Raw genomic sequence first — 24,712 nt, 5'->3', positions numbered from 1 at the left:
CATTTTTAACCCAAATGATTCCTCCAACAAATATCTCATCTAAAAAAAGGCAGCTGCCCCTGTCTACATTAACATCAAGGGGCCCTGTAGCTACCACACACATTAGCCCTGTGCCGCTCACCTGCTGATCTTGACAGGCCTGGGACAAAGGGTTAAAGGCTGAAGGGGACTTAGGGTGAGAATCAAGTTTTCACTGAAGACACATTCAATATACAGATCAAACTCTTCACCAAGTTTTATCTAGCAAGTAACTATATACAACATCACAGCTCTCTGTATTATTGACTTAAGGTTTAAGGTACAAATGGAATACGGAAATATGATGACTGAAGCTTTGCGGTATTTTAATCCATCTTTGATGTTGATTATTTATCCTTCTCTTAACATTTTTTTATGTCTTTTCTCCAGAGTGCAATCACCATTGAGTTTCCCCCCGACATCCCAGCTCATTCATTCTGGTTTTGATTTCCTGACAGGTGAACACTGAAAGCACCGGAAACTGAAAGGAGAACTGCCAGAGACAGGGGGAAACAACCCTGCTGCTGCTAATGGGAAATGTTCTGGAGGCAGGCTAAAAAAAATAAATGTTTACAGGAATAATTCTTAGGGATGTTCTACCCCCTGTCAAATTGCTGCGGTTGGGAGGACATGGGGCAGCACACAGACCAGCTTCCCTTCACCTCTTTCGGAGTTGTGGGCACTCAGCATCTCTGGGAATCAGACTCTCTGTGTGCATCTAAAGTAGGGCAACAAAAACAGAGGTACCCCAAACCAGTAGCCACTGCTTAACACGTGGACCTACGTGACATGCCCAAGGTCACCTTACGAGTCAGCAGCAGGCAAGAACGAAACCTAGAAATCCTGATTCTCAGTCTCTTTACTTTAATCCTTACACATTCCCCGCCAAATTGTTACACATACAGAATTAGTGAGATATTTTTAGTTAAAATCCATTAAAAGTGTTTATTAGCAATAGAGTATTTCCTTTCAGTGGAGTTTGGTAGTCTGAGTTTTTAGACTGCGTATGACAGGCATGGCACACCAGTGAGAGGAAGGGCTCCCGGGGCACAGGAGCAGAATGGCTGCATGCCGAGTCCCTATTACGCCAGAGCACGAGGAAAAGATTTGCATCCCAAATATTCAGAACAGTGTGTGCTAGTCGCACCAATTTCCCCTTTCTCCCTCTGCCTATGTTTCCCATTAGCAGCAAGGCTGTGGCTCTTTTAAAAAAATGCTTGTTTGTCATGACAGTTCTTAATATAGCTACATTCTCAATATAGCTGGATGCTATGAAGGCTTCAGCAGTTTTCTGTTCTTATTTCTCCTGCTTCACTTTAAGCACTGGGGAATCCCCTTACCCACCCTTTATGGGAAGACGCAGGCAATATGACCACCACATCTCTCTGTCATAACATTTTGGTGCTAAAGAGCAAGGTCCCAGCAAGGTCCCTAGGGTGACAAGATCACAAGTGTGAAAAATTGGGACAGGGGGTGGGGGTAATATAAGAAAAAAAAAGCTCTGAATATCGAGACTGTCCCTATAAAATTGGGACATCTGCTAACCCTAGGCAAGCCTGCTTATAAAGTTGGACTCTTGTATATAGTTTTTTAATAAAGGCTTTCAAAGTGGAAAGGCATTTGGTTAGCACTTTGCTACCCCTTGGAGTGTGCTCTTTGATGGCTCAGGATACTGCTTATGAGTAGGAGATGAAATGGAATTCTTTAAACAGCAGCACCAGACAGACATTCCAGAAATGACATCTTCTGCGCCGATATCAAAACCCCTGGAACAAACCAGGCTAGAGACTCATAACACCCAACTGAGTTTGGCCCAGTGCAGGGAGGGAAGCAATGAGATGGATGTGGAATCATTTCACCTAAGGCAAGCTGGATGCCTCCCCACTAACCAAACCTGGAGTTAGGTTCGCCTGTAGTACAAAGAAAATTCCATTTTGAGATCTGAAGCTTCACACACAAAGAAGCTGAGAACAGGGCAACAGACTGCAAGGGCCACACACTTCCTTTAAACTTCCATTAGATAGGAGAAAGTATATACAGAAAGTAGAGATGGAGCAGACTTGCTCGAGGACATCTAGTCTATCCCTACTCTGGCTGGCATTCCCTACGCTACATCTTTAATTCCAGTCCCAGTTTACATGATTTCAGTGCTGAGGCTTCTGCTGCTTCCCTTGGGAGACTGTGCCACAGTCTAACAGATTTTACTGTTTGAAAAACGTTCCTGGGCATCACTTAGACGTTTTCCCCTTTTGCTCAGTTGCCGCCAAATACTTAGTTATTAACCTCAAATATTCTTTCCCCCCTACTTCATGCTTACAAGTATTCATGGAACATAGTTAGCGTATTATCCCCCTACTCATCAGTTAGCCAAATTATACATGTTCAATTCTTTTCATCCTTCCTCATAAATCAATCCCTGCAGGCCCTGTAATCATTTTAATTTTTCCCTAATCTTCGTTACCTTTAAACAAGATTAGGGTTTATGCAGCCTTTTTTCAAGCCTCCAGCCAGCAGAGGGTGAGAGAGTCGCTAAGGGATAAAGACCAAACGAGGCAGGACTGACATATTTCAGCCAGCGGAGGAGTGGTAAAACATCCACCCACAACCCTGGATATGTTACTTCTCCACTAAAAAGAACTTCTGCAGAGAGCGACCACTGGTGCCCCTGCAGTGACACTTAGATAGACGTGCAGGCAGTCTAGGCTCTGTAACGCACTCAGGACTTCACTGGAGAAAAGAACTGAATAAAGGAAGAACTGCTGAGGAATAGCACTGGACATAAAGAATAGCAAAGTGTGTGTTTCTGTGAGGTTTCCTGCCAGAAGGCAAAGCTGAGGGAGATGCAAAGGACCAGCCATTCCAGGGAGAGAGAAAGTGGCGCAGGCCTCGTTAAATAAAGGATTTAAAATGAATGGATGTGAAGGCATTTGGGCCATTAGGTCCTATGCAAAGCTGAGTGGATACTGCAAACTATCATTCACCAACATCCGGGTGAAGAATAACCAGGTCTGAAGAATAACCAGGTCTTTGCTTGGACAGTCTTCAAGCCTTATTGTCAGTCTGGGGCACATAAGTGTTCAGATGAGCATTCAGCACAGAAGTCCTTGAAAGCTCTTGCTGGGTTTGGGAGTCACCCAGTCAGGGTGCAAAAATGAGACCGAGAGACTTGGGACCAACCAACCAGGCAGAGCAAGCAGGGAACTATGCATATTTGAAACAATGGTCCTAACTTTTTTGCAAGGCTCAAAAACATTCACATGAACCGTTTGCTGGACCTTTGTGAACAGTTAAAAAAAAAAAAAAAACAACAACCCAAAAAACAAACTCCCCAACGTCAAAACTGAATCTATTAGGGGCTGTCACAAATCTGATGCTCTCCAGTCTTCTGTCAGCAGCAAACAGCTTGTCAGGTTAACTGTTGCTCTAATGATGGGATATTAAATTTATCAGCTACACAAAACACTGGGATGCTAGGGCTGTAACAGGCCAGGTTGGACATTTCTACATGTTCTCTCTTTGAAATCAGACCCACTACACAGGCAAGGGAACACTCTTGGTAACAGTCTATGCTGCTTCTCATATTCTTTTCCTTGCCTTGCTCTCCCCAGGTCCCAGTAAATCAGAGCCTTCTATTTGCAAAGCTCAGGCTGCTGTGAATGTCAAAAGCTTTGGCTTATTGCACAAGGTCAGTCATTAGCATTTCTTTCAAGCTATTAATAGGGCCCAGAGAAACTCACAAAGGCAGATTATCAGAAGGAAGTGGACTTGGCATAGCTTTTAATGAATTATAATTAAACAGCAAGTTTCCTGAGCACTTCTCTGAATGTTTTTCCCCTGCCCCTCTGTTGACTGCCTTTAGACTAGAGGCTTATCGCCTGCGTAGTTAATATAGTGATCTTAACCTACCCAGCAATAATTTGACACAGTCCCCTCACGCCCTTCTGCTGAAATGGTGCCGGTTGGCAGGCAGTTATCAAATTGGAATTTTCTTTGAGACACAGATTGATGGCAAACTAAGGCCCTGATCCTCCACATGGATCCGTTAGTACAGATCTTTGCACCCGGGTGGAATCCCAATGGCTTCTGCATGTCTCTGCATGAGCCCAGTAGTCAATGCCGGCAGATCCCAATGCATGATATTTAAGCAAAGGCAGATGAGAAGTATTTGATCCTCCACCGAGTCAGCTGATTCCTTCTGCCCAACACTGTGGTTATGAGTCTCTGTGACCTCAGTAACATGGGGCCTCCCTTCTCTTCCCACACGCTTTATTAATCTTTTGGGTGTATACGATTGCTTTTAATTAGATCCTGCCATTGGGAGTCTTTTGCCTGGGCAGTAACCGAGCTCCCAGACCTGAGAAGTATTGAGTACCCTCGACCTCACTGACTTCAAACCAGGTTTTGAACAGCACTTGACAGTCACAAACATGAGCTAATCCTCTTGCACCCCAAATTTTACTACTCTCTCCATTCCAGGGATGGGGCAAGAGTCCTAAAGAGGTGACACAACTAGCTTGGGCTCACACCACGAGTACACCAATAGCTCCCAGTCCTTTTGTTGCATCTAGTAGCACACTCCACCTCTTGGGCAAGGAGACTTAAGCCTGGGCATTTTCAAGTCTGGTTTTGATTCCAAACAAACAAACTCTGGTAGCTATTTTGCTGCAACCACTAAGGCTCATGTGGTCGATACTTCTATTTCCATTAGGCCTAATCACCTCATCCTCCCCCATTGCAGTCTGCACAACTATCAATATTTATTACGGAGAGAAGTATTTACAGCATTCCATCCCTCACTTGGCACTCTTTAAAGGGACAGGAAAGCTTTGGTCTCTTTTAAAGGAATAACACTCACAAACATTTGCCTTTCGCTGTCCATGGGAAGATGGACGGTTACGGCCAGTTAGAAACTGAACCTAACAATGAGACAGAGACAGATACAAAGACAACAATGTTAGCTGGCACTTGGAGTGTGTCATTTAGGACTTTCTCTCACCTTGAGTGAAGATTCTCTCTCTCCCCTCATGGAAATAAAAGTCTTTTGCTTCACCTTTGGGTGACCTTGCATATGTGGAGGGAAAAATGCAACTGGAGTCTGTCCTGATCTTATGTATAAGAGAGTCTCAAACAGAAAAGCAATAAATATGTTATCTCACTATGTCTACGCTTTTCAAGTATCACTTGCTGTAAACGTAGTTTTTAGTTTGTTTTTGTTTTTAACTGCAAGAAATCACATTGTGGCTGGAACAAAGTAACATTAGTCAACTCACACCCCAAGCAACTAAGTTAGTTCCAGCCCAGCTCTGCGAGACTGTGCAAGCTCAGCCAATTGGTTTTGCTTAATTTGCACCTGTAGAAACCTACAACGCTCCCATTTCAGTTTAAACTGTATATGAATTCCTTAGTTTCAAATGCCATGAAGGGCAGAATGCTCTTTAGGAACACGAGCATCAAGCAAAGTAAAATACTACAGAATCTTTGCACCTGGGTGGAGCTTTGTGTTGAAATGGAATGGAAATGAAAAGGAGGAAAATGTTTAAAATAAGACCCACTATCATTCAACAGTAAGCAGGATTTAAAAATATATATATATATATATATATCTACACACACACACATATATATATATATTGACACTGTATAAATACATAGATAAAGCTGGATTTCAAGACAAACAGGTTGGATGATCTGATGGTTTTGTAATTCAGGTAAAGTTCCTTCTGGTGCCTGTAATATACTCGGCCACTGGATTTCTTTCCAGCTAAACTATTATCTTCCTTTGTGTAAAAAGGTTTGGTGCAAACTTGTGCTCATATTTTTAAGAGTTCCCAGAAAAGGAATAATTTAATTTTCCAATTTTTCAGATTAGCATAGGAGTCTATCGCAGAATGTCTGAGCAATATGCTACAGGAACTCATGAGTGAGAGAGAGAGAATTTAGAACTGAATTTTGTTGACGGAATTATCTGTGCGGCCACTGTGGTTTCTTTAATTTTTTTTCTCTCTTTTTTTAAACCCTTAAAATAAAGTTTTCATTATTTCCTAATATATATCAAATGATTTTCATGCAAAGCAGCAGTCATGTAAGTATCCAGACTTCTTAGGTTCCTTCCTTCCACGCACGGCTTGAAGAATTACTCCAGCTTGATCCTATTTTGCTTTGAGATGCACTGTCCTTCTTGCTGTCCTTTCAAACTGGAATCTAAATGATTTTGAACTTAGTAAGTATCTAGACCAATCCCTGCTTCCCCCAGAAGATGTCTCAATATTTATATGGGTCCAGTGCCTTCTTTGCTGGTTCTTACTCTTCATTCCCAAGAGCTTTTGCAGTAGCTAGTTCCTTCTCTTTGTCCTAGGAGCACCAGCTCCTTTCTTCAGCTCTCAATAGACATGGCACAGATAAGCTGTTCTACTTTGTACGCCAAGCGCTGCCTGCGCGCCTGCTCATCCTGCTCCAGGGCCCCAATGATCTGGTGCAAAACAAACAAACAAACAAACAAAATCAATGGAAACATTCCAGAAAGGAGAGAAGACAGACAGACTAGGGGAAGAAGATAAACAAAATAAATAAATAAAAAAGAGAAACACACTCAGAGATGGACTTCAGACATCTCAGGTGTTAATGAGAACATGCCGCAAAGATTTCTAGGAAGGGTTCAGGACACTGAACTCCTTTCCCTTGGCAACGCAGCGCCAGTGGGTAGCGAGGCTGGTAAAACAGAAGTGTATGGAGCAGGTTAGGTTAATGCTGCTGGGCCAGTACAGGTCTGGCAAGCCTTGCCCAGGAGTTAGGAGGGTCACCTGGGCAAACGGGTCACTCCTCCATCTGCGTGCCCTTCATACTTGGAGGCTGAGGCTGGCCTGCTGCAGTCAATTGCTCCCCTTTGTTTTGTTCCTTCAAAGAAACTTAAATAACGAAAGACGAACGAAGCCCCGACTGCTCTTCCATTCCCCAGTCCTGCCGATTTATTTCTTGGACTGTTCGCTGCATGTTATACCAGCGCCACGCAATCATTCTTGATCTTGTGCCTTTGAGTCTACGTTCCCTGTCTCGTTTAGCATGAAAGTTATGAGATTTTAGTCCCTAATCGGCAAATGACTGGCATTGTCGCATAAACGCATACATGCCATTAAATGACAAAAACCGTCCTTTTAATGGATGTAACTGCAAAATAGGTTCTCCTCATAATGAAAATGAATGGGGTAGAACAGATGGTGAGAACTTGGTTTCAAGTGATGCATTCATTAAAGCTTTGCTGTGACACGAAATCTGTGCTACACTGGAAGTTCCCAGAGCACACGGGGATTTGGGAGGGGGGTTTTCACTGGATCAGGGCCGTTTCCCACTGCATTTAGAAGTGGGCTGCACTGAGGGTGCATCCAGGGTAAGGAATTCAGAGCTGCCCACGCAATGATTCGGGGCTTGGTTCTCATGGGAAGTGCTGCACTGCCAGCTCTGGAGACCAAAGATTTCTCTTTATGCACAGAACAGACACAGCACAGGTAGCAGCTGCGCGCGCTTCAGCCACACTTGCCCTACCAACCAGCTCTGAGAAGTGAGAGGAGAAATCAGTCTCCAGGGCCCATTCACTCTTTGGCCTCCTCACTGAGGCTGCCAGCCAGGAGGCCAGCTGTGCTATGTGGAGAAACCTATCCACACCGCGAACAGGACGGAGGCGAACCATCTGTCCAGGGTGACTTTCAGTCACTACCAACCCGGAATGTAACTGAACTGCCAACCTGGAGGTGAAAGGCGCCGTATCCCGTCTCCAGCCAGAGCCTCTTCCCAATGGACTCGTATCTGTCTAAGGCGGCGTGGTGGCAGGATTGTCACATGTCCTGTGGCGTGGTCTTGCCAGGGACGGAGCCTACTCACCTCTTCGCTGTACTTGCTGACATAAGAGTAGATCTCGTTGAGCGCGCTCAGCATGTTGAACTCAATGGCATGCAGGCGCGACTGCTCCGCGAGGTAGGCATTCATATCCTGGTCACTGATGGCTGGGAGCTTTGCAATGTCTGCATAATACCTGAGGAAGGAAAGGCGAGAGCCCATGAGAAACATACTGGTAAGGAAGGACCCCATGTGTGCAAATGGGATGCCAATGCATTCAACATTCATTGCCCAGAGCGGCGGTGTGCAATTCTATCTGGCGTTTGTGCACACTATGCAAGGGGTCAGCACGACCCCTAATGTCCCTTCCTCTCTATTGCTCCTCACCAAGCAGGGGCCATGGAGAATTTGGCCCAGTGCATATAAAAGGAATCATTTTACCTTGCACTGAAATGCAGCCACTTCTGGGGTCCTGGGAATACAGAAGCTCTTTGACATTGCTCAGCACCACTATATAATCCCCATCCAAAAACTACACCAAGGCTAACACTGAGAAAGTGCCATTGGCTCTTGAATGGTTGCAGTCTCAGTTGAACATCTAATCGGAAAGTCAGCACCTGCCACAGCAGCGTGCATGTTTGAAGTGTATTGTTTGCTTTCTCCCCTTCACCATGTCTGCTTGCGAACCTGCCAACTGAGAGGCACACTGGATCGCTATTCATTCACTGTCAGCATAAAATAAGCGAGGAAACCTCTCATTTTAGTTTAAACTGTACTATTAAAAATGCTTATTATCCACCACGTTCCTCTGACAGGTGGTCAAAAAGCAGCAAGACCGTAGGTGAGACACCCATCCAACAAGCAGCCACCAAAACCACCTCTTTGTCCACCTTCAAACTGTTCTCTGTCCTGAGACCTACGAAACACTTGACAATGGTTAGACGGCTGGTGCGCTATGGCTGCTGCTTTTCAGACTGACCAGCAGTATCTCCATGCCCTCCCCTTTTCTGTCTGTTGCATTCACCCTGTCCTCTCATCTTATATTTAGGCTGGAAGCTTTTTGGGGCAGGGACCATCTTTTTGTTCTGTGTTTGCCCACGCCTAGTGCAAAGGGGGCCTGGTTCGTGATTGGGGCTTGGCAAATATGATGCCTGGCATTTATTCACAGGAAGAAATCACCAGCCCCGTGTCATCTTCCATCCAAGAACTCGTCTGTCCCAATGCCATTTAGAACATGCAGTCAGGCGTTGTGGTGCCATGGTTGCAGGTCCGACAGTGCACGCACTATAATGACTGACCAGGCGGTGCAATGAGACAGCTGCTGCTGCTCCTGACCCATGCTCCCACACTGACCTTTCCACCCAGCTCTTGTAGCTGGGGATATCCTTGGCATAGAGCAATTTGTTGGAGGGGGAGTCCTTGCCCAGGCGGTGCTCCGAGGTGGAACAGGAGTCCATGAAGGTCTGGGCCACGACAGAGAGGCAGGCATCCGTGATGCTACCCTTGTGGATATCAAACACGAACTGCGGGTTTTTGATTACGTTCACCCAGAACCGGAGAGGGAGGCTGCAGGAAAACAAAGGAATAAAAGTAAGTTACAGACCCTAGAGACAGGCGGGTAGCTTCCTTCCCTGTGTGTTTTAGGCCCCCAAATCCGAGCCAGGCTAGTGGCCGCTTTCCTTCTCTGATTTTCCAGCCACCCCTTGGCCCAGCACTGCTGACCCTGCCGGCTCTGGAGTGGCTGCCCCATGAGGTGGTCTTGCGCCATGTGGAGTGCAGCTGGAAAGGACCAGGGTGCTGAAGCCACGTGAACTGCAGGAATCGCGCTGTAAGGCAGGGAGGGAGCGCTCCATTTTGGGAGAACCCCGCCCGGTGTTTGGCAGTGTTGCGGGCTGTGGTTTAGGAGGTAATCGGGGAGGCCTCGGGGAGGCCAAGTGCAGCCTGCTAGTCAGTCGTGCATCTATCTCAGCGCTCTGCAGAGCGAAGGTCTATTCGCTTTCAAGTCCCCGCTCTCCCTATCTCGCCAGCTAGCTGCCACGAACGCTGCAGCCTTAACCTGCCTCCGAGCACTGCAGACAAGCTGCTCAATCCCATCCCAAAGCAGAGTCTCTTGTCAGCTGCCTGAACCCTCCACTTCTTTCCAGCCGCTGCTCCCTGCATGCGGGCCCTGACCTGCCTTCCAAGCTGGCCAACTCTCCAGCTACTTCCCAGACCCCCCTCAACCACCTACACTGCCTTCCCTCCGCCCATTGTCACACCCTCTCTCAACACCTGCTACTTCTCCAACCAAGGCTCACCCTTTACAGATCTGGTGCAGTCTGAGACTTAACCCTTTCCTTTCCCAAAGGAGTCCTGCCTGGTCATTTTGTACTTGATGGAGCACGGGGCTCCTGGGTTACATAATCCCAGCCCTAACACTGACAAACCACTTCCCCTCTGTGCCTCTGTTCCTCTCCCTGCCAATGCTCACCTATCTCCTAAAGGCGTAGTAAGCATTCGCTAAAGTTTGGAGAGTGCTAGGGAAAGGTAAAGACCTAGTGAAGGCTCAATGTAATTATTGGTTTGAAAACGGGAACTGACACCTCTACCCTCTACTCTATCCTTTGTTCCTGTATGCAAAGCTGTGCAGTGGCGGGGTTCTGATCAGCAGCCAGGACCCAGGTGGTTTGATGGCTGTGGTAGAATAACTGCGCTGTTCGACGCCATTTCCCTTTATAGCTTTAAGAAGTGTTATTTTATTCAGGATTCAAACATTTTATCCTAATAGCTCCTTCTTCTAAAGCTTTCAATAAATTGTTTTTAGCTTCCCACAGCCTTAGCAGGGAATCCGGCTTTTGCAGACATGATGATTAGATGCTTTTTAAACCATAAGGGATTGGTGGGGAAAAAAAATTTAAAAAATCTTCAGGGGGCTACCATTCATTGTGCATCCCCCCCCGAGGTAAATTTCTAACCCACGGAGCTTTTAATCCTAAAATAACAGCAAAGGCAAAAACGTAATAGCTCCAATTGTTCGGAGAACACTGAGCCCAAGCGAAAGTTTGTGTCAGTTGCACACGGTTTAAGTGTGAGCTCCTCTCATCTGCCCTCTCCTACTTCCTCCCTCTCTCCCTGGAGTGCTGTTCTTGAAGTTGCCAGAAGCATCTGGGAAGGGGCAGCTGCTAACTGAACAGTCACCTCTGAGCATTAGCAGGCATTCCCCTTGTGAGAATCACACACACATTAGGTATGGCTGTTAACTGCCTGGCTGTACACGACCGAGCCATTTCCAAAATCTTCTCATTCCTGGAGGGGCAGTCTTGAGGCTAAAGAACTGGACTGCGATGCAAGACACCTTTGTTCCATTCCCAGCTTTGCCACGGTTCCTTGGTCTGTCTTGTCTACACAGGCTGTAAGCTCTTTGGGGCAGAAGCTATATTGTATTATATGACCAGGGGCTTCTAGGAACTACTGGAATACCAAACAACAACAATTAATCATTCCTGCCCCTGGAATGAAAGGAGAGTTCTCGAATTTACACTTAGAACAAACATTTGAGTGGTGAGATGACGAAGTTTGCAGGAGTGGTTTAAAAACCAACACATCTTAGCTTAGTTTATCCTATAACCACCTGTGGAAACCATTACAGGCCATCTGCAGTTTCTCAGTGGTGTTTTAGCTCTTGATGGCATTGTCAATAAGCCGTAGCTTCTCTGAGCTTTGGGATGAACAGCAGGAGCTATTGTACAGGTCAGGACTGAGATGTACTGGCAGAGCTGTGAGTGTGGTGGGGGTTCCTGATCTGAATCACAGCAGGTCAGAATTGAAGTACATTGTCCAAGGAGCAAGGAGGTCCCATAACTGGGACAGCACAAGTACTGGAGGTTTGGATTGAAACTTATTAGCACAGCTTTGTATCAGGGGTGCCTCCTTCCGCTATATCTGACTGCAGCCAGTATGTGACAATCACCCCCAAGCGCACACACACAAAAAAAAAGCAGCAGGACACCGAAAATGAAAAGAACCAGGTTTGTGACTCCCAGATGGAAGGAAAGGGGCAGGGTTTTGCACAAGCGTGTGTAGCCGGCATCTTCCTTAATAGTGAGAGCAGGGAGCTCTGGCAACATGTCTATTCTGTGAAGCACATGTGCACTCCAAGCTGCCGCCGATTACACAGACTCTGTCCCTCCTCCTCCCGCTCCAAGCCTTGTCCCTGAGTTTCCGTTCTTTTCCAGGTTGTGGATAATTGCTCAGCGGTGGGGTCCCACCCCCACTCCGCATGCTCTTACCAATTGCTCTTCCAGGTGTGCCTCACATCTGTGTCGTGGATGCCGTGCTTATCTGCTTGCTCATCCAGGAAATCGAACATGTATTTTATGGCCAGCGGGAGCGCGCTGCCTCGGTGCACAGTACTGAACAAGGTCTCGAACAAGTCATCCACGAATTTCTGCAGCGTACCCTAATGGGAGCAGCAACCAACGGGGTGATGGGAGGGATGTATGCACACTCAGCTAAACAGCAACAGCAGGAGGGGACACCAGATGGTGACATGGGCTACGCGTAGCTCCAGTAAGATAGAAGCATAGACCCCCTATAGGAATACGTAAGGTGCATGTAACCTTATAGAAATGCGCTGACTGCACTTCTGAGACGCACTGGATTTATTCTTAACGTTAAGCACATTTTCTTTGGCTTCTGAAATGCCATCTGTGCTACAGCCATTGCGGAGGGCAATGCAGGAGGATTGCAGGGACTCCCCCTTGGCTGAGGAGATGGGTAAAACATGTACTGACGCGTCGCTTCCCTTCCAACTTTTAGTGAATTTAGTGCTGGTGAAAGGGATGGCGTGTTGTCTAGAAGTGAACACGAGGACACCTGGGCTCTATGTCTGTCTCTGCCATTGAACCGTTAAGTGACTCTAGGCACACAGATCCTCTCTGCGCCCCAGCTCCCCCTCTGTAAAATGGGGCTAATAATCCCCAGTTCATAGGTTGTAAAGCTTCATTAATGGACATTAAAAGCTCTGGACTGGCTGAACATTGTGTCTTTACAGGCCTATATATACCCGTTTCCAAGCAGACTTTGGTGCATGGTGATTACCTTTGTAGCTAGCAGCCTAGTCAGGTAGATCTCAGACACCATCTTACTGCCTCGGTCACCTTCCTTTTGGTCTCCGTGGTCATGGTTTTTGACTAGGTGCCAGACTTTCACTCCGCTCTCCAGGTCAGGGGTGATCATGGGTGCTCTGGAGCGGAGGCTGTCTGGGCTGCCTGTGTACCGGAACGTTGAGTCTGCACAGAAGGAAAGAGAAGACAGCGATGTCCAAAGGAAGCCACTTCGATCACTTCTCTGCCTCTCCTTAGTAGAGCCCCTTCACTGGATTATTTGCAGAGCAATCAAATATATTATGCTGCAGATGCCCTTAAAAAAAAAAAGCAGCATTTGCCAAAAGTGGCCACGCAGGGTGTCGGGGCAGGACCGTGTTTCCAGTGAAGAAGGGGTTAGCTCCAGCTCAAGACAGAGATGGGCGGGTGCCTTTAGGATTATCAGGTTGGGCAACTGGGCTGAACAGACCTTTGCTTTCTTGTTAGAAGTACTAACCTTTGAGGAAAAGACCTTGCTGACTCTACCTCTGCTGGGTTATTCCAACAGCTTGCACTGATAGTGATGTTGCCGTCTAGCCAAGGACACAGAAGCCTGGTGGTATCTCAGATACCACTGAGGACGGATAACTATGTCCATGGGATGACTTTGGAAGGGGCACCCTTCTGGACTCTTTTCAATGACATCATATCTTAAAAACCTGTCTGCAAACTGGCCATTTTATTTTATACACGTTCCTCAGTCTGACCTCTCCCAGTGCCTTCCCCCTCATTCTGATCCAGTCCAGTCCATGTATGTATGTGAAGTAAGACAAAAAGTGAAACAAGTGACACGAACACCAGGGGGTGTATCAGAGTCTGCACAACATATGGGAGTACTTGGAGGGCTGGGAGTGTTAATAACAACATCTGGATAGCACACAACTCCTGCCTACAGTCATCTGTTACTGTCACAGAGCTCCCATGAGCCCTTTCTTCTCTCCTTCAGATTTTGGGATTCTTCCTAACTCGTTAACCCCATTTACTCACACAAGCAGTCTCATTCAAAGCGATTATTCACATGCTTAATGTTAAGCACATGAGTGTTTGCAGGATCAGGGCGTTAATATCAGCTCTCTGTAATTCTCACTGCAGCTGCCTGACACAATCAAAACACAGGGCAGAAGCTGTATTTTTTTTAAAAGTGATTTGGTTCAAACATAAAAATGGAACAAATTAAGTGATTGAATTATGAAGCAGACCAATGGTAGGTTGCATCTGCAGTGTCCTTGTATCCTTTTGGCCCTGGAATGTCATCTTCTTCCCTGCAGGAGTCCTGATCACACCCCTTACTTACACCCCTGTGCTCAACACACAACCCTTCCTGACAAGCTGGACTAGATTCCTCTTTGGAGCATGGCAAGGGTGATCCCTTAATTGCCCCCTTCCCTACGGAGTGATATAGGGTGCTTTAGGGTTCCCCAAGGAAATGTGCTATCCTGGACTCCCCCCACCATCCATTCAGCCTGTGGCAGAATGTTCTGGTGAGGCTAGTAAACCAGCACTCTGGCCATCCTTTCATTCTCTCTCTCTCATTCTCATGAAAATGCTTGCTTTGCTATGGCCTACTCGGCCTCCCACTTCTCCACTTGACTTTCCCAGCAACGGAAAGAGTTAAGCGAATCAGCGCCGGGAAATAGAAGAGTCATTACAAAAGTTGCTAAAGTCTCATCCCTGATTAATACTCAGACAAATATGAATATGCCAGCCAATTTAATTAAGGCACCAGAGGGAGAACGGGGGGGAGGTGAGGGGATGGCTGGGAAGCATCTAAGTAATTCTATTTTTAAACATGGCTCTGCGCTGATGCAAAATATGGAAAGTAAATCTGCATCCTCATTTGCATTTTGTCTGCACAATTAGAATTATTAATCTTAATGTTAGCAAAGATCATGCATACTTGCAGTTCGCAAATGCTCTTGCACCTGACGCTGATGAATGAGCATTGGCATTCCTTCCCCAATCTGTCCCCCCTCCCCCACCACTTCAACTGAAGAACAAAGGGAACTAAGAACTCTTACTTGGATTAACTTTTAGAGGTGGCAAACGCTCCTTGCTGTGGTGCACAGAGCCACAATACTGTTCTGCTAGCTGGAGTGTCTCTCACCATTCAGATGGCTCTGCAGAACTCTGCCTTGATGGTACTCGGAATAAATATTTTGAGCCATGAAAGAAGAAACTGGAAGGGAGGAGGTGGGTCTGTCAGGGGAGCTATCTTTGGCTAAACAGTCTGAAAGAGCTGAAAAAACCTCTGAGCCAGGGACTTCTCCACCATCTTTTATGAAGGTGTATTATTGTTGTTGTTGTTGTGGTGTATTCAATGCTATAAATGTGCACCTGGCATCTAATGGACTCAATTATTCAGACTGTAAACTCTTTAAGACATTGTCTGTAAAATGCCTACCTATACTGCTATGCAAATAATAAATACCATTCCCAATTTCTGTGTGTGTATAAAGTCTTGCATGCTGAGTTAAAAATACACTCACCTGTTGATTGGAGCTAGGCAAAACTATGAGCTGAGACCGAAGAGCTTGTTTCACTAATGATTCCAGCTTGGAGTCTAAAGAGGAGTCTAGAAGTGGAAAAGTCAAGTGGCTGCCTGTGAACCCTTAAATCCCCCAGCACTTAACCCTGTTTCTTACCGTATCTACTGATGGAGGTTCGAGATATGCTGGCGGAGGCGGGGATGTTATAGGAGGAGGTCTGTTTAGGAACGAGAGCTACCACAGAGCGATCTGACACCTGGTAAGACAAAGGGACAGAAGAAAGGGGACGAGTGAGATTAAACCACCAGGAGATGCTGCTGCTGCTATCCTTTGGAATGTAGAACACTGCCTTCCAAGCAACAGACACTGGAGGTTTCAAGTCTTAGAATCCAGACTTTGCAGGGAGTTAATGAAATACCTTGTTCATGACAACAAGGGGAGAAAAACCCCAATCCCACTTGCCTACTCTGTTTTCTTGACACAAGAGAGATACCCTCTTTATCTTGCTGAGTCCTTTGCTGGAGTCAAGCCCCTGAAGGAAAGGGCTGATAAATGAAGACATATTGAAGACATTTTTGGTCATTTTGATTTAAGGTTACATTTTATCCAATAAAAACGGAGAATCTCAAGAATTGTTGCGATCCAATTAAAGTAATAACGCAAAGGGAATGAAACAGCTATAATAATGTTATGGACCATAAACATTCCTATTAAACCATTTTTTATTTTAACAATTTTTATGAACTTTAAAAATTTGATTTACAGCTGAACAAGTCATAAAACCATCTTTCAGGGTCTTAAATTGTCAGTCTCTCTATTACACCAAAAAAGGATTAAACGCTGGGAAGTCAAACTATAAATGAACATTAGCGCTAACGAGATTTTGTTATAGCAGGTTTTAGTGGCGATGTTTAATTTTACCCTCCCTATAAATCTAACAGTCATTCCAAGTTTTTATCTTGTCTTCATTAATTAAGAATCTGCAGATTTCAATGAAACAGACCTTAGCATCTTTTAATTCTGAACTAAGAGCCTTATGATGCAATATGGCAGGGGAATAGGACAGTGACTCCTACAGTATCTTCAGGTTGATTAGCCAGCGATTTACTTGAAGAGGGTGATGGGTTACATAAAGAAAATGTCCCTTCTTGCCCCAAATTATCTGCCACCTAGTTCTAAATCCTCAATAATTTGCCAGTCAGGGTGCATTATTCCACAAATCTGGGTACTGGTCGGAGTAGGTGCTGCACTGGACAACTTCTTAAGTACTCCTCTTCTCCCTTAGTGACCTCAGCCACTCACACCCAATCATCTATCATCTCTTCACCAATCACCCTAAAACCTCTCTCTCCATGCTGGTCTTGCTCTGACCAGGGCTTCATCTCGGACTTGCTCTCACCAACTGTCTTGGATGGGCCAAAATGAGCTCCTTATTCTTCCTCCTAAATCCTCTCCCCACTTCCATATTTCAGCACTATTCTTCACACCACCTTTCTCCCAGCCTCACCGCCTTGCACGCTCCTCTGACTCTCCCCTCCCTGCACACATCCATATTGCCACTTTGCTCTCCACAACATATTGAAAATCTGACCCTTCGATTCGGTGCCTGTGACCCAAACACCCGCCTGGGCCCTGCTCAACCCCTTGTCCCTCATGGCCTCTCTGAGACTCTTCTCTCCAGTCTATCCAAAATGCAGCTGCTAAGATGACCTTCATCACTTGATCAGACCCTGTCATTCCCTCCTCTGAAACCCCCCACTGGCTGCCCACTATAACAAGTCTGAACTTCACATCCTCATCCGCAAGGCCCTGTTCCAGCCTCCTCTTGGATATCATCTCTCATTGTCTTTCACGTTCTTCTTTTGGCCAATGTCACCAGCCTCTCTTTCATTCCCGTCTTCCTCCACGCCAGCCTTCCGAATGCATGGAACAATCTCCTTACCCTAAAATGGTAGGCCCCTCCTCCTCATTCTAACTAAAGACTCCCAATGTTTCTGCAAGGTCCAGAAACATTAAACCTATGTTGATTGTCACATTAGAGGAGACACAAGCAGCATGGTTTAGAAGAACCTCCTAGATTATCAACTCTTTGGGGCAGGGATTGTCTTTGTGTTCTGTGTTTACACAGTGCCTAGCACAATGACGCCCTGATCCATGACTGGGGATCCGTAGGCATGATTGCAATAGAAGTGACAACTCCGGTGCAAGGGGATGCAATACTGCTTGATGAGACAGAAAACCAAGATTCTCACCACACACGGTCACCAATGAACCTGAGTACTCTCCCTGAATATAGGTGAAGTCATAGCGGTGTTGAGGTCAAACTTCAACTGGGATGATTATAGTCTGCTCCCTAAATCCCCCCCCTGCAGTTTCAAACTGAAGGTAGCTCAAATAATTATTGCCAGCGCAAAGTAGCTGGCACTTTCCACCTTAGCTATAGGAAAATGATCTCTAATGTATAATGATCTGTAAAGTGCTTTGGGATCCTTCAGGAAGAAGCTATGTAAATGTAAGTTATTATTATTATTATTATTAATAAGGCTTCATGTTACACACAGCAAAAATGAAATATTACTATTTGGCAAAGTACAACACTTCACACCTCTGTTATTTCCTCCCCTGGCCCCCCCCGCCCCACTTCACCCAATTTATTAAGTCACTGGAAGGAAAGATCAAGTGGTGATATTATTTTCTTAGGCTGTTATTAGCTGCCACTTTGGTTTAATTTCACTAAGGTGAAATCTAAGCATTCCAGTGCATGGAATACAAAGGAAGCTCTGGATTTTCGCACAAAGAAACAATAATTCCCAGGCTGCTGTGGTTGGATATGGTTTCATCGGAGCTGTAGTTAACTAGGAGAGAAGTGTTAAAAATTCCATACACACAGAGAGAGGATTCGTGCTCTTTAAAGTTTGGGTGGACTGACTTGTCAGCTAAAAAGCACCAGAGTACAAATTAGCATCAGATGTAAGACACATTCCTTTCTCATTCTGCCCCGCTGCCACCACACTCCTATAAAACCCTGGAGACTCATGAGAAATTGGCTGACTTTTTTACAACTTCATAAATATTCTGGTTCTTCCACTGGCTTGAAACATGCCATGTGAAACCCCTTTAAAAATAAAGATAAAAAATAGAGTGGGGAGCACAACAGACACAAAGTCCAGCTAGTATCTTCTTTATTAACATGGCCCGGTGAGGATACCAGATCTGCTAATAAGCTCCAGCTTTGGATGTTCAGTAGCCAAACCCGTCTTTGTAGGTGTCTGAGTCTCATTTTCCATATGAATCTTCCCTTGCTGGTGCTAATTTTTCATTTAAAATAGTCTTCTCATCTCTCAGCCCTTCCAGCCTCCCAGTGAGTGATATCTCTTCATGGTTTGCTGCCTCCAAGTTAACCCCATGCAAGCCACTGTAAATCATTTGATGTTAAATTCTGCGTGGTTCATTTTTCTTGAGTAAATCTGTCTGAGCAGATCCTACAGAGTTTAACAGAGACAGGGTTCTACAGAAACGTAATATGATTATATAGACATTCTTCTAAAAGCCCTCAGAAAACAGACAACGAGGCCCTTTCTACAGGAATTTTTAAGACAGCCAATAGAATTCAGCAGCAGGGATACTGTTCTCTATTCAATTCTATAAAACGGTTCCAAAATACTCTATAGAAAGATGATCATTTCCTATTAAATTCTATTTGGCTTTTCCACACGGGGGATGCTTGTGAAAAAAATCAGAGTAATGGCTGGGTAGACAGAGTATCAGGTGATGATGATGTAGGTGGGACTTTATCATCTTAAAAACCCAGAAAACAAAAATCCTGCCCTGAGGAGCTGATGAAGAAATGTGGGATTAAGAGAAAGACTTGGAATTAAATCATCAACCTAATAACTAATGATTGCTGATTCTATCCAACACACTAGAGCCTGCAGCCGTACCACCATGAGGTATGATGCTAAACAGGGTTAAGGCCGGATTAGTCCTTGGATGGGAGATTTCTGCAGAACACTTAGGAGCTGCAAGAAGTGGTGTTTGATTCAGCATCCCAGTATGGAGGAAAGGGGCTTGTCTTTTAGCTAACACATCCAGTATGTGCTAGTGGATAGACAGAGCACTGGACTGGTACTCAGGAGACTAGGGTTCTGCTCCCAGCTCTGCTTCCGTTTCCCCAGCTCTCAAATGGGGATAAGGACAGTGACCTCCTCTGGAAAGCGCTTTGAGATCTATTGATGAAAAGCAATACATCACAGCAAGGTATTATTATTATTTGAAGTAAGATTCTGACCACTCGTGGTCCATGAAGATGCCATGGCACTTCTGCCAGAGCTGAGGTGTTAGCTCCACTACCCTATCCAAATTACAAGGCCACACGAAGAGTCAGTGACAAAGGCAAGAGGCACAGTCTACTAGCCAAGGCTGTCTCTTAAAAAGAACATAAAGGAGCTTTGCATGCAATGTGCTTGCAGCAGGATGTGCATAGCAGAAACAGCAAATGCTGCTGCACAGACATCAGCTGCACATCTCTCCACGCAGCACACCACATCTTCAGATCTCAGTGTGACGTGCATAGCATGAGGGAAAGAACAAGCTGAGCACTTCAGAACCGTACAAATGTCTGACATGAAAGATGGGACGGCTTGTGGAAACAGCTCTCGTTTTCACGAGAAATGGGCCAGAACAACCCTTTGGGGATGTTTGGATCTGGATCTGACTTTCGTGGCTTGGGCCCGTTATTATAATATCAAACTGGTTCTCCCCTCCCTACTTGCCTGCTGATCACAAGTTCCCTTGCTCCTCCCCATCCTCTCTTATTAATCACTTCTCACTCAGACCCTCTTGGTGCACATCTGTGCTGGAGCAGCGGGTGTAATTTCCAGCTCATACAGACACACACAGACTAGCTTCGATTGAGTGAGAGTGCTCACACCAGCAGTGTACCTGCGGTGGTGCAGGCGGCAGGACAGGCTAGCTGCCCTGAGTACGATCCCATCTGAGACCCTAGGGCATGTCCTGGTGGCTACCCCCTGCTGGTGCCCATCCTGCTGCAACTACTCTGATATGTGCCGCGCACTAGCTCAACCAAAGCGAGCACATGCATGTCCGGATGCACGGCCCAATCCTAAACAGTGGTTGCCAATTTAAAAGCCAGCTGTGGTGGTCATTTCTGTAACGTGGACACCAGTCGGTTATGCAATAAGCTAAGTCCTGTGAAACTCATTTCACATAGAGGCCGTTCATTGGCCGTGAGATAAGTCATCTTCAACAAACGAGTGAACTAAAAAGGGAGAGGTCTCTGTTCAAAAGGCAACTAACTTGTACCCCATGGAAAGATCTGCTTCTCTTGGGAAGCCTTCTGCTCAGAAGATGAAATGTCACTGTCCTCCACCAACCGCATTTCTTCCGGTGAATAAATAGGAGAGTTACTATGAGGTAAGTTGAAGCTAAAGGAAGGGTAAGAATTAAAGTCTATTAGGGGTACAGTATAGAGCACTGGACTTCAAGAGCAATGCGTCTACTAACTGCAACTCAGTTCCAAGGGGGGCTGGATGTAGTCACACGCCAACCCATTCCTTCTTCTGCACAGCAGAGCATTCCAGCGTGTGGCAGACAGAGGGACCAGGCTGAGTACGTACCTTGATCTCTCTCTCTGACCTACCATAGTTAACATTTTCCAGCTGGTCCACTCTCACCCAAGACAGGCTATGCTTGGGTGGTGTCATCGGAGTGACAGAAGTTAGAGACGGAAAGAAGCTTGTAGGCCATCTAGTCCATCCTGGTCACTGTGCAGTGTCTCCTCTAGCATGCTGACCAGTCTAGTTTCAGATGAGCCCAGGCCTCCTGATGCTTCTCCAGGGAGACTAATTCCAGAGCTCAACAAATTTCACCACTCCTCTGTTAAGCAACGTTTCCTGATATTCAGGTTTATGTTTACTTTGCTTGGATTCAGCCCATTGCTCTGAGCTAGACTCCCTGACTGCACACTCCTCTGTGACGGCCTTTAATGCAGAAGCCATCTGATTGCCACCCAGGACCCAGGGTGAAGCTGATTTCCCCTTGTTCCTAAACACTAGGTGCCTTTGCAATCCCCTGAATGAGACCTGAGAATCGACACGTAGAAAGACAGAATGAGAAAGAGACCGGTCGTCCACGTAGACCAGTGCCCTGCCTTACTGGATCCGGCTGCTAGTCTGCCCCCATGGTGCCTTGTGGCCTATAGATGATGCTTCTGAGACAGAAACCCCTCTCCCTTGTCTCACTTAGGCTTCCATTTCCAGGCCTGAGCCTCTGACATGATGGCCCTCTGTAGCCCCCACATCTTTACCTGTGGAAGCTCAGCCCTCTCTGTGTACCTAGTCTATCAGGTGAGGGAGGCTGGCATTTTTAATTTAGTCAATTTTCAACTCTGCTAGTTTCTGTAAGACCTGTGTCAGGGCTGCTTTCTTGTCTAATGCATGAGCACACTGAACCATTCTGGTTTATCATAAGAACGTGACTTCCCTGTCTGCCTTGTTAGACGAGACGCCGAGGAATTAAATTTCTGCTTTTCTTTCTCTTCCGCTTGGCTGCTTTCTGGGAGCTCTGCGTCAGGGATGGTTTCTTACCTGATAATGCATCAGGGTGTTTAACCGCTTCCAGTCGCCCTCAATCTTGGTGGTGATGTCTTCATCCTGCAAAACCACGCGAGCTATCCGGCCCTGGCGCCACTCTGCAGGGAAAGCAAGAGCAGGCAGATACGATGGTCAGGGATGAAAAGACACCAGCCTCTTCTGTCCACATCAGTCTCATGTAACATTATAGGAGAGGCCAAACTCCCAGGAAAGGGTGTTCTGAGAAAGGGCTGACTTCTGCTCTTGATTATACCTGTGCAACCCGAAGGAAGTCAATGTGGGTTGCTGCCTTGTGGCTGAGAGCAGAATTTTCCCCAGGGTTGGGGCATGTATTTAGATTTTGGGATGTTTATCTGAACCAAGCCGCCCCCTCCCCCAACACTACTGTAAACACACAGCCTTGTGGAGTGGCTTTGCTTAGGAGGCTATGGGGGGGTTGAGGTGTCAGTCCCTTGCTTACTGGACAGTCGCTTCACTAAGACAGTTTTCTGGGGGACATTAACAGGGCTTGCAGAGTGCAATGGCCGACACAGGTCACGAGTCTGACCCAGTGTTGTGTTCTGCAGTAACAGCATCTACTGGGTGAGGGGGGCGGTAAGGAAGGAATGAGCGTGCACAAAGCTAGCCATCCCAGCTCTAGCCAATGCAATCAGCCTCTTGAATGCTACAAATCTGTCTATGAACTGCCCCAATGCTGGCTACTTCTCTAACTCCCCTCTCCCTCCATCACACACTTCCCCCCGGGCAGGGATGCTCCTACCCAAGTCCATGTCGACAGCCCTGGGCCTTTGTGAATAGGGGACGTTTTTGTACACCGCGTCCAGAATCTTCTCTTTGACCTGGGTGATGGTGTCACAGTTCAGCACCTTCACGGGGATCTCGGGGCTGTTCTCGTTATCGGGGTTCACACAGTTCAGGATCTAGAGAGGGAGAAGTCCCAAACAGCACCCAAAAGGGCTTCAGAGAAACATCCAGCGTAGCAGCGACAACGTTCATCGTGGGACAGAGACGTTTAACAATGAATTCCCCTTAAAACCACAGCGCCTACATTCATATCACAGCTGTCGTATCTAGAGTATTCTTGGGAAGCTCATTAAAGTAAGAGCTTCAGGGTGTCCACTGAGTTACGTTTTGGGGAGGACAGGGACATGGGGAGATACAGACAAAACAAAAGGGTGACAGCGCCGGTCTGGGATCCCACACGTAAGCTCGGATTTTCAAAACCTTAGCAGCCAGCGCTGTTCACACACAATCTGCCCAAGGAAGTTAGGCACATAATTGTCCATCATGGCCCTGGCACCCTGAGGTTTTGAAAACCGGGCCCGTAACGTTATGTGCATTTACATCCTACAGATTATTGCACGTGTAACATTTGTGGCCACATGGCTGAAGTAGGGGTTGAGCCAGCTGAGAATTTGGGCCATAAAACTGTGTATTTCCTGCTTGAGCTTTTGATGAAGGATCCATTTTGACACAAAGCAGCTAGTTCTACCCTGGGGCATCAGCACTGCATATATCCTGTCCTTTGTGTGTGACTTCTCTTCACTTACACCAGGTCATTTACAGCTGGAGGGGACGTGTGCAGTTCAAAGCCTGGTCCCCTGGACAGCCAACTCACCAGTGTTTTGTACTCAATTTGCTGCCGGATCAGCTTATCCTCGCTCAGGGAATAACGCGCCTCCCCTGTGATGGCATCGATCGGGCCCTTCTCCATCTGTTGCTTGATGGCGCAGTACAGCATGAAGAGCGGCTCCCCAGCGCATTCCTGTTTGACAGGACACACAGCAAAACCAATATCCAGGTGAAAGTGTCTCTTCAGCAGGGCCTGATCCTGCAAACACTTACGCAGGTGCTAAACTTTAAGCAGGTGCATGATCCCACTGACTTAATCTTAACCACCTCAGTAAGTGTTTGCAGCACCGGGAGAAGAAAGCCAACAGCCAGGGCCCACGGCTCAATGTGGGTCTCACCCTTGGCTTGGTGAATCCTCCCTGCCTCCACACTGCTGGAGAGAAGGAATCTGAAGCTATGTCTGCATTAGAGCTGCTACAGTAGCACAGCTAGGGTGCTGCAACTACGCCACTGTAGCACCATGACCAGAGCATAGACTCTGCCTACATCGACAGAAGGGGTTTTTCCATTGATGTAGTTAATCCCCAAGATGGAAGGAGTCTTCTATTGACCTAGCTGCACCTACACTGGGGGTTAGGTCAACCTGACTATGGTGCTCAGGGTATATAATTTTCCACAGTCCTGAATGATGTAGTTAGGGGACTCTAATTTTTATGTGCAGAGCAGGCCTGAGCGTCTCGTCCCCCTGTTTATTTCTGCGCTGCTAATTTAATGGCGCTTCTGAAAGCAAAAATAACATTCAAAACATAAATTAGTGATGCCAGGGGGTGGGGAAGGGATGTGATCGTTGCCCATAAGCACCGAGGACGTGTAAATGTCAGAGGAAGAGGAGTTGTTTGGGGGCACTCCGAGGGGTACACCTCGGTGAAATGGGATTAAACTGAGCAAAAGGAAAGTTGCACTGAGCAGTAGGGCAGATTCCCCAGCAGAGCGATCCAACAGCCTGTGCACAGTGCTCAAGGGAAGTGGTAGAAACTCCACCACCTGCGTTAAATACATTACACTGCACAAA

General features: G+C 46.4%; 1 protein-coding gene across 1 annotated transcript in view; it reads right to left on the bottom strand.

The window, feature by feature from the left end:
• Window positions 1-5,587: 5,587 nt before the first annotated feature.
• PLXNA2 (plexin A2) overlaps window positions 5,588-24,712 on the bottom strand; it is a 349,352-nt gene continuing 330,227 nt past the window's right edge. The window contains exons 24-32 of the mRNA XM_067558841.1: window positions 23,687-23,833; window positions 22,829-22,988; window positions 22,063-22,166; window positions 15,614-15,713; window positions 12,928-13,118; window positions 12,117-12,286; window positions 9,202-9,414; window positions 7,894-8,044; window positions 5,588-6,487 (exon numbers count right to left, since the gene is read on the bottom strand). Coding sequence (XP_067414942.1) covers window positions 6,392-6,487; window positions 7,894-8,044; window positions 9,202-9,414; window positions 12,117-12,286; window positions 12,928-13,118; window positions 15,614-15,713; window positions 22,063-22,166; window positions 22,829-22,988; window positions 23,687-23,833 — 1,332 coding nt within the window. The 3' untranslated portion in view covers window positions 5,588-6,391. The remainder of the gene's footprint in view (window positions 6,488-7,893; window positions 8,045-9,201; window positions 9,415-12,116; window positions 12,287-12,927; window positions 13,119-15,613; window positions 15,714-22,062; window positions 22,167-22,828; window positions 22,989-23,686; window positions 23,834-24,712) is intronic.

The sequence above is a fragment of the Emydura macquarii genome, unplaced genomic scaffold (genome assembly GCF_026122565.2).
Source record: "Emydura macquarii macquarii isolate MOO-44397 ecotype Brisbane River unplaced genomic scaffold, CSIRO-AGI_Emac_v2 contig_2184, whole genome shotgun sequence".
In the NCBI taxonomy this organism is placed as follows: Eukaryota; Metazoa; Chordata; order Testudines; family Chelidae; genus Emydura; species Emydura macquarii.
This window is presented reverse-complemented; position numbering and strand designations above follow the sequence as displayed.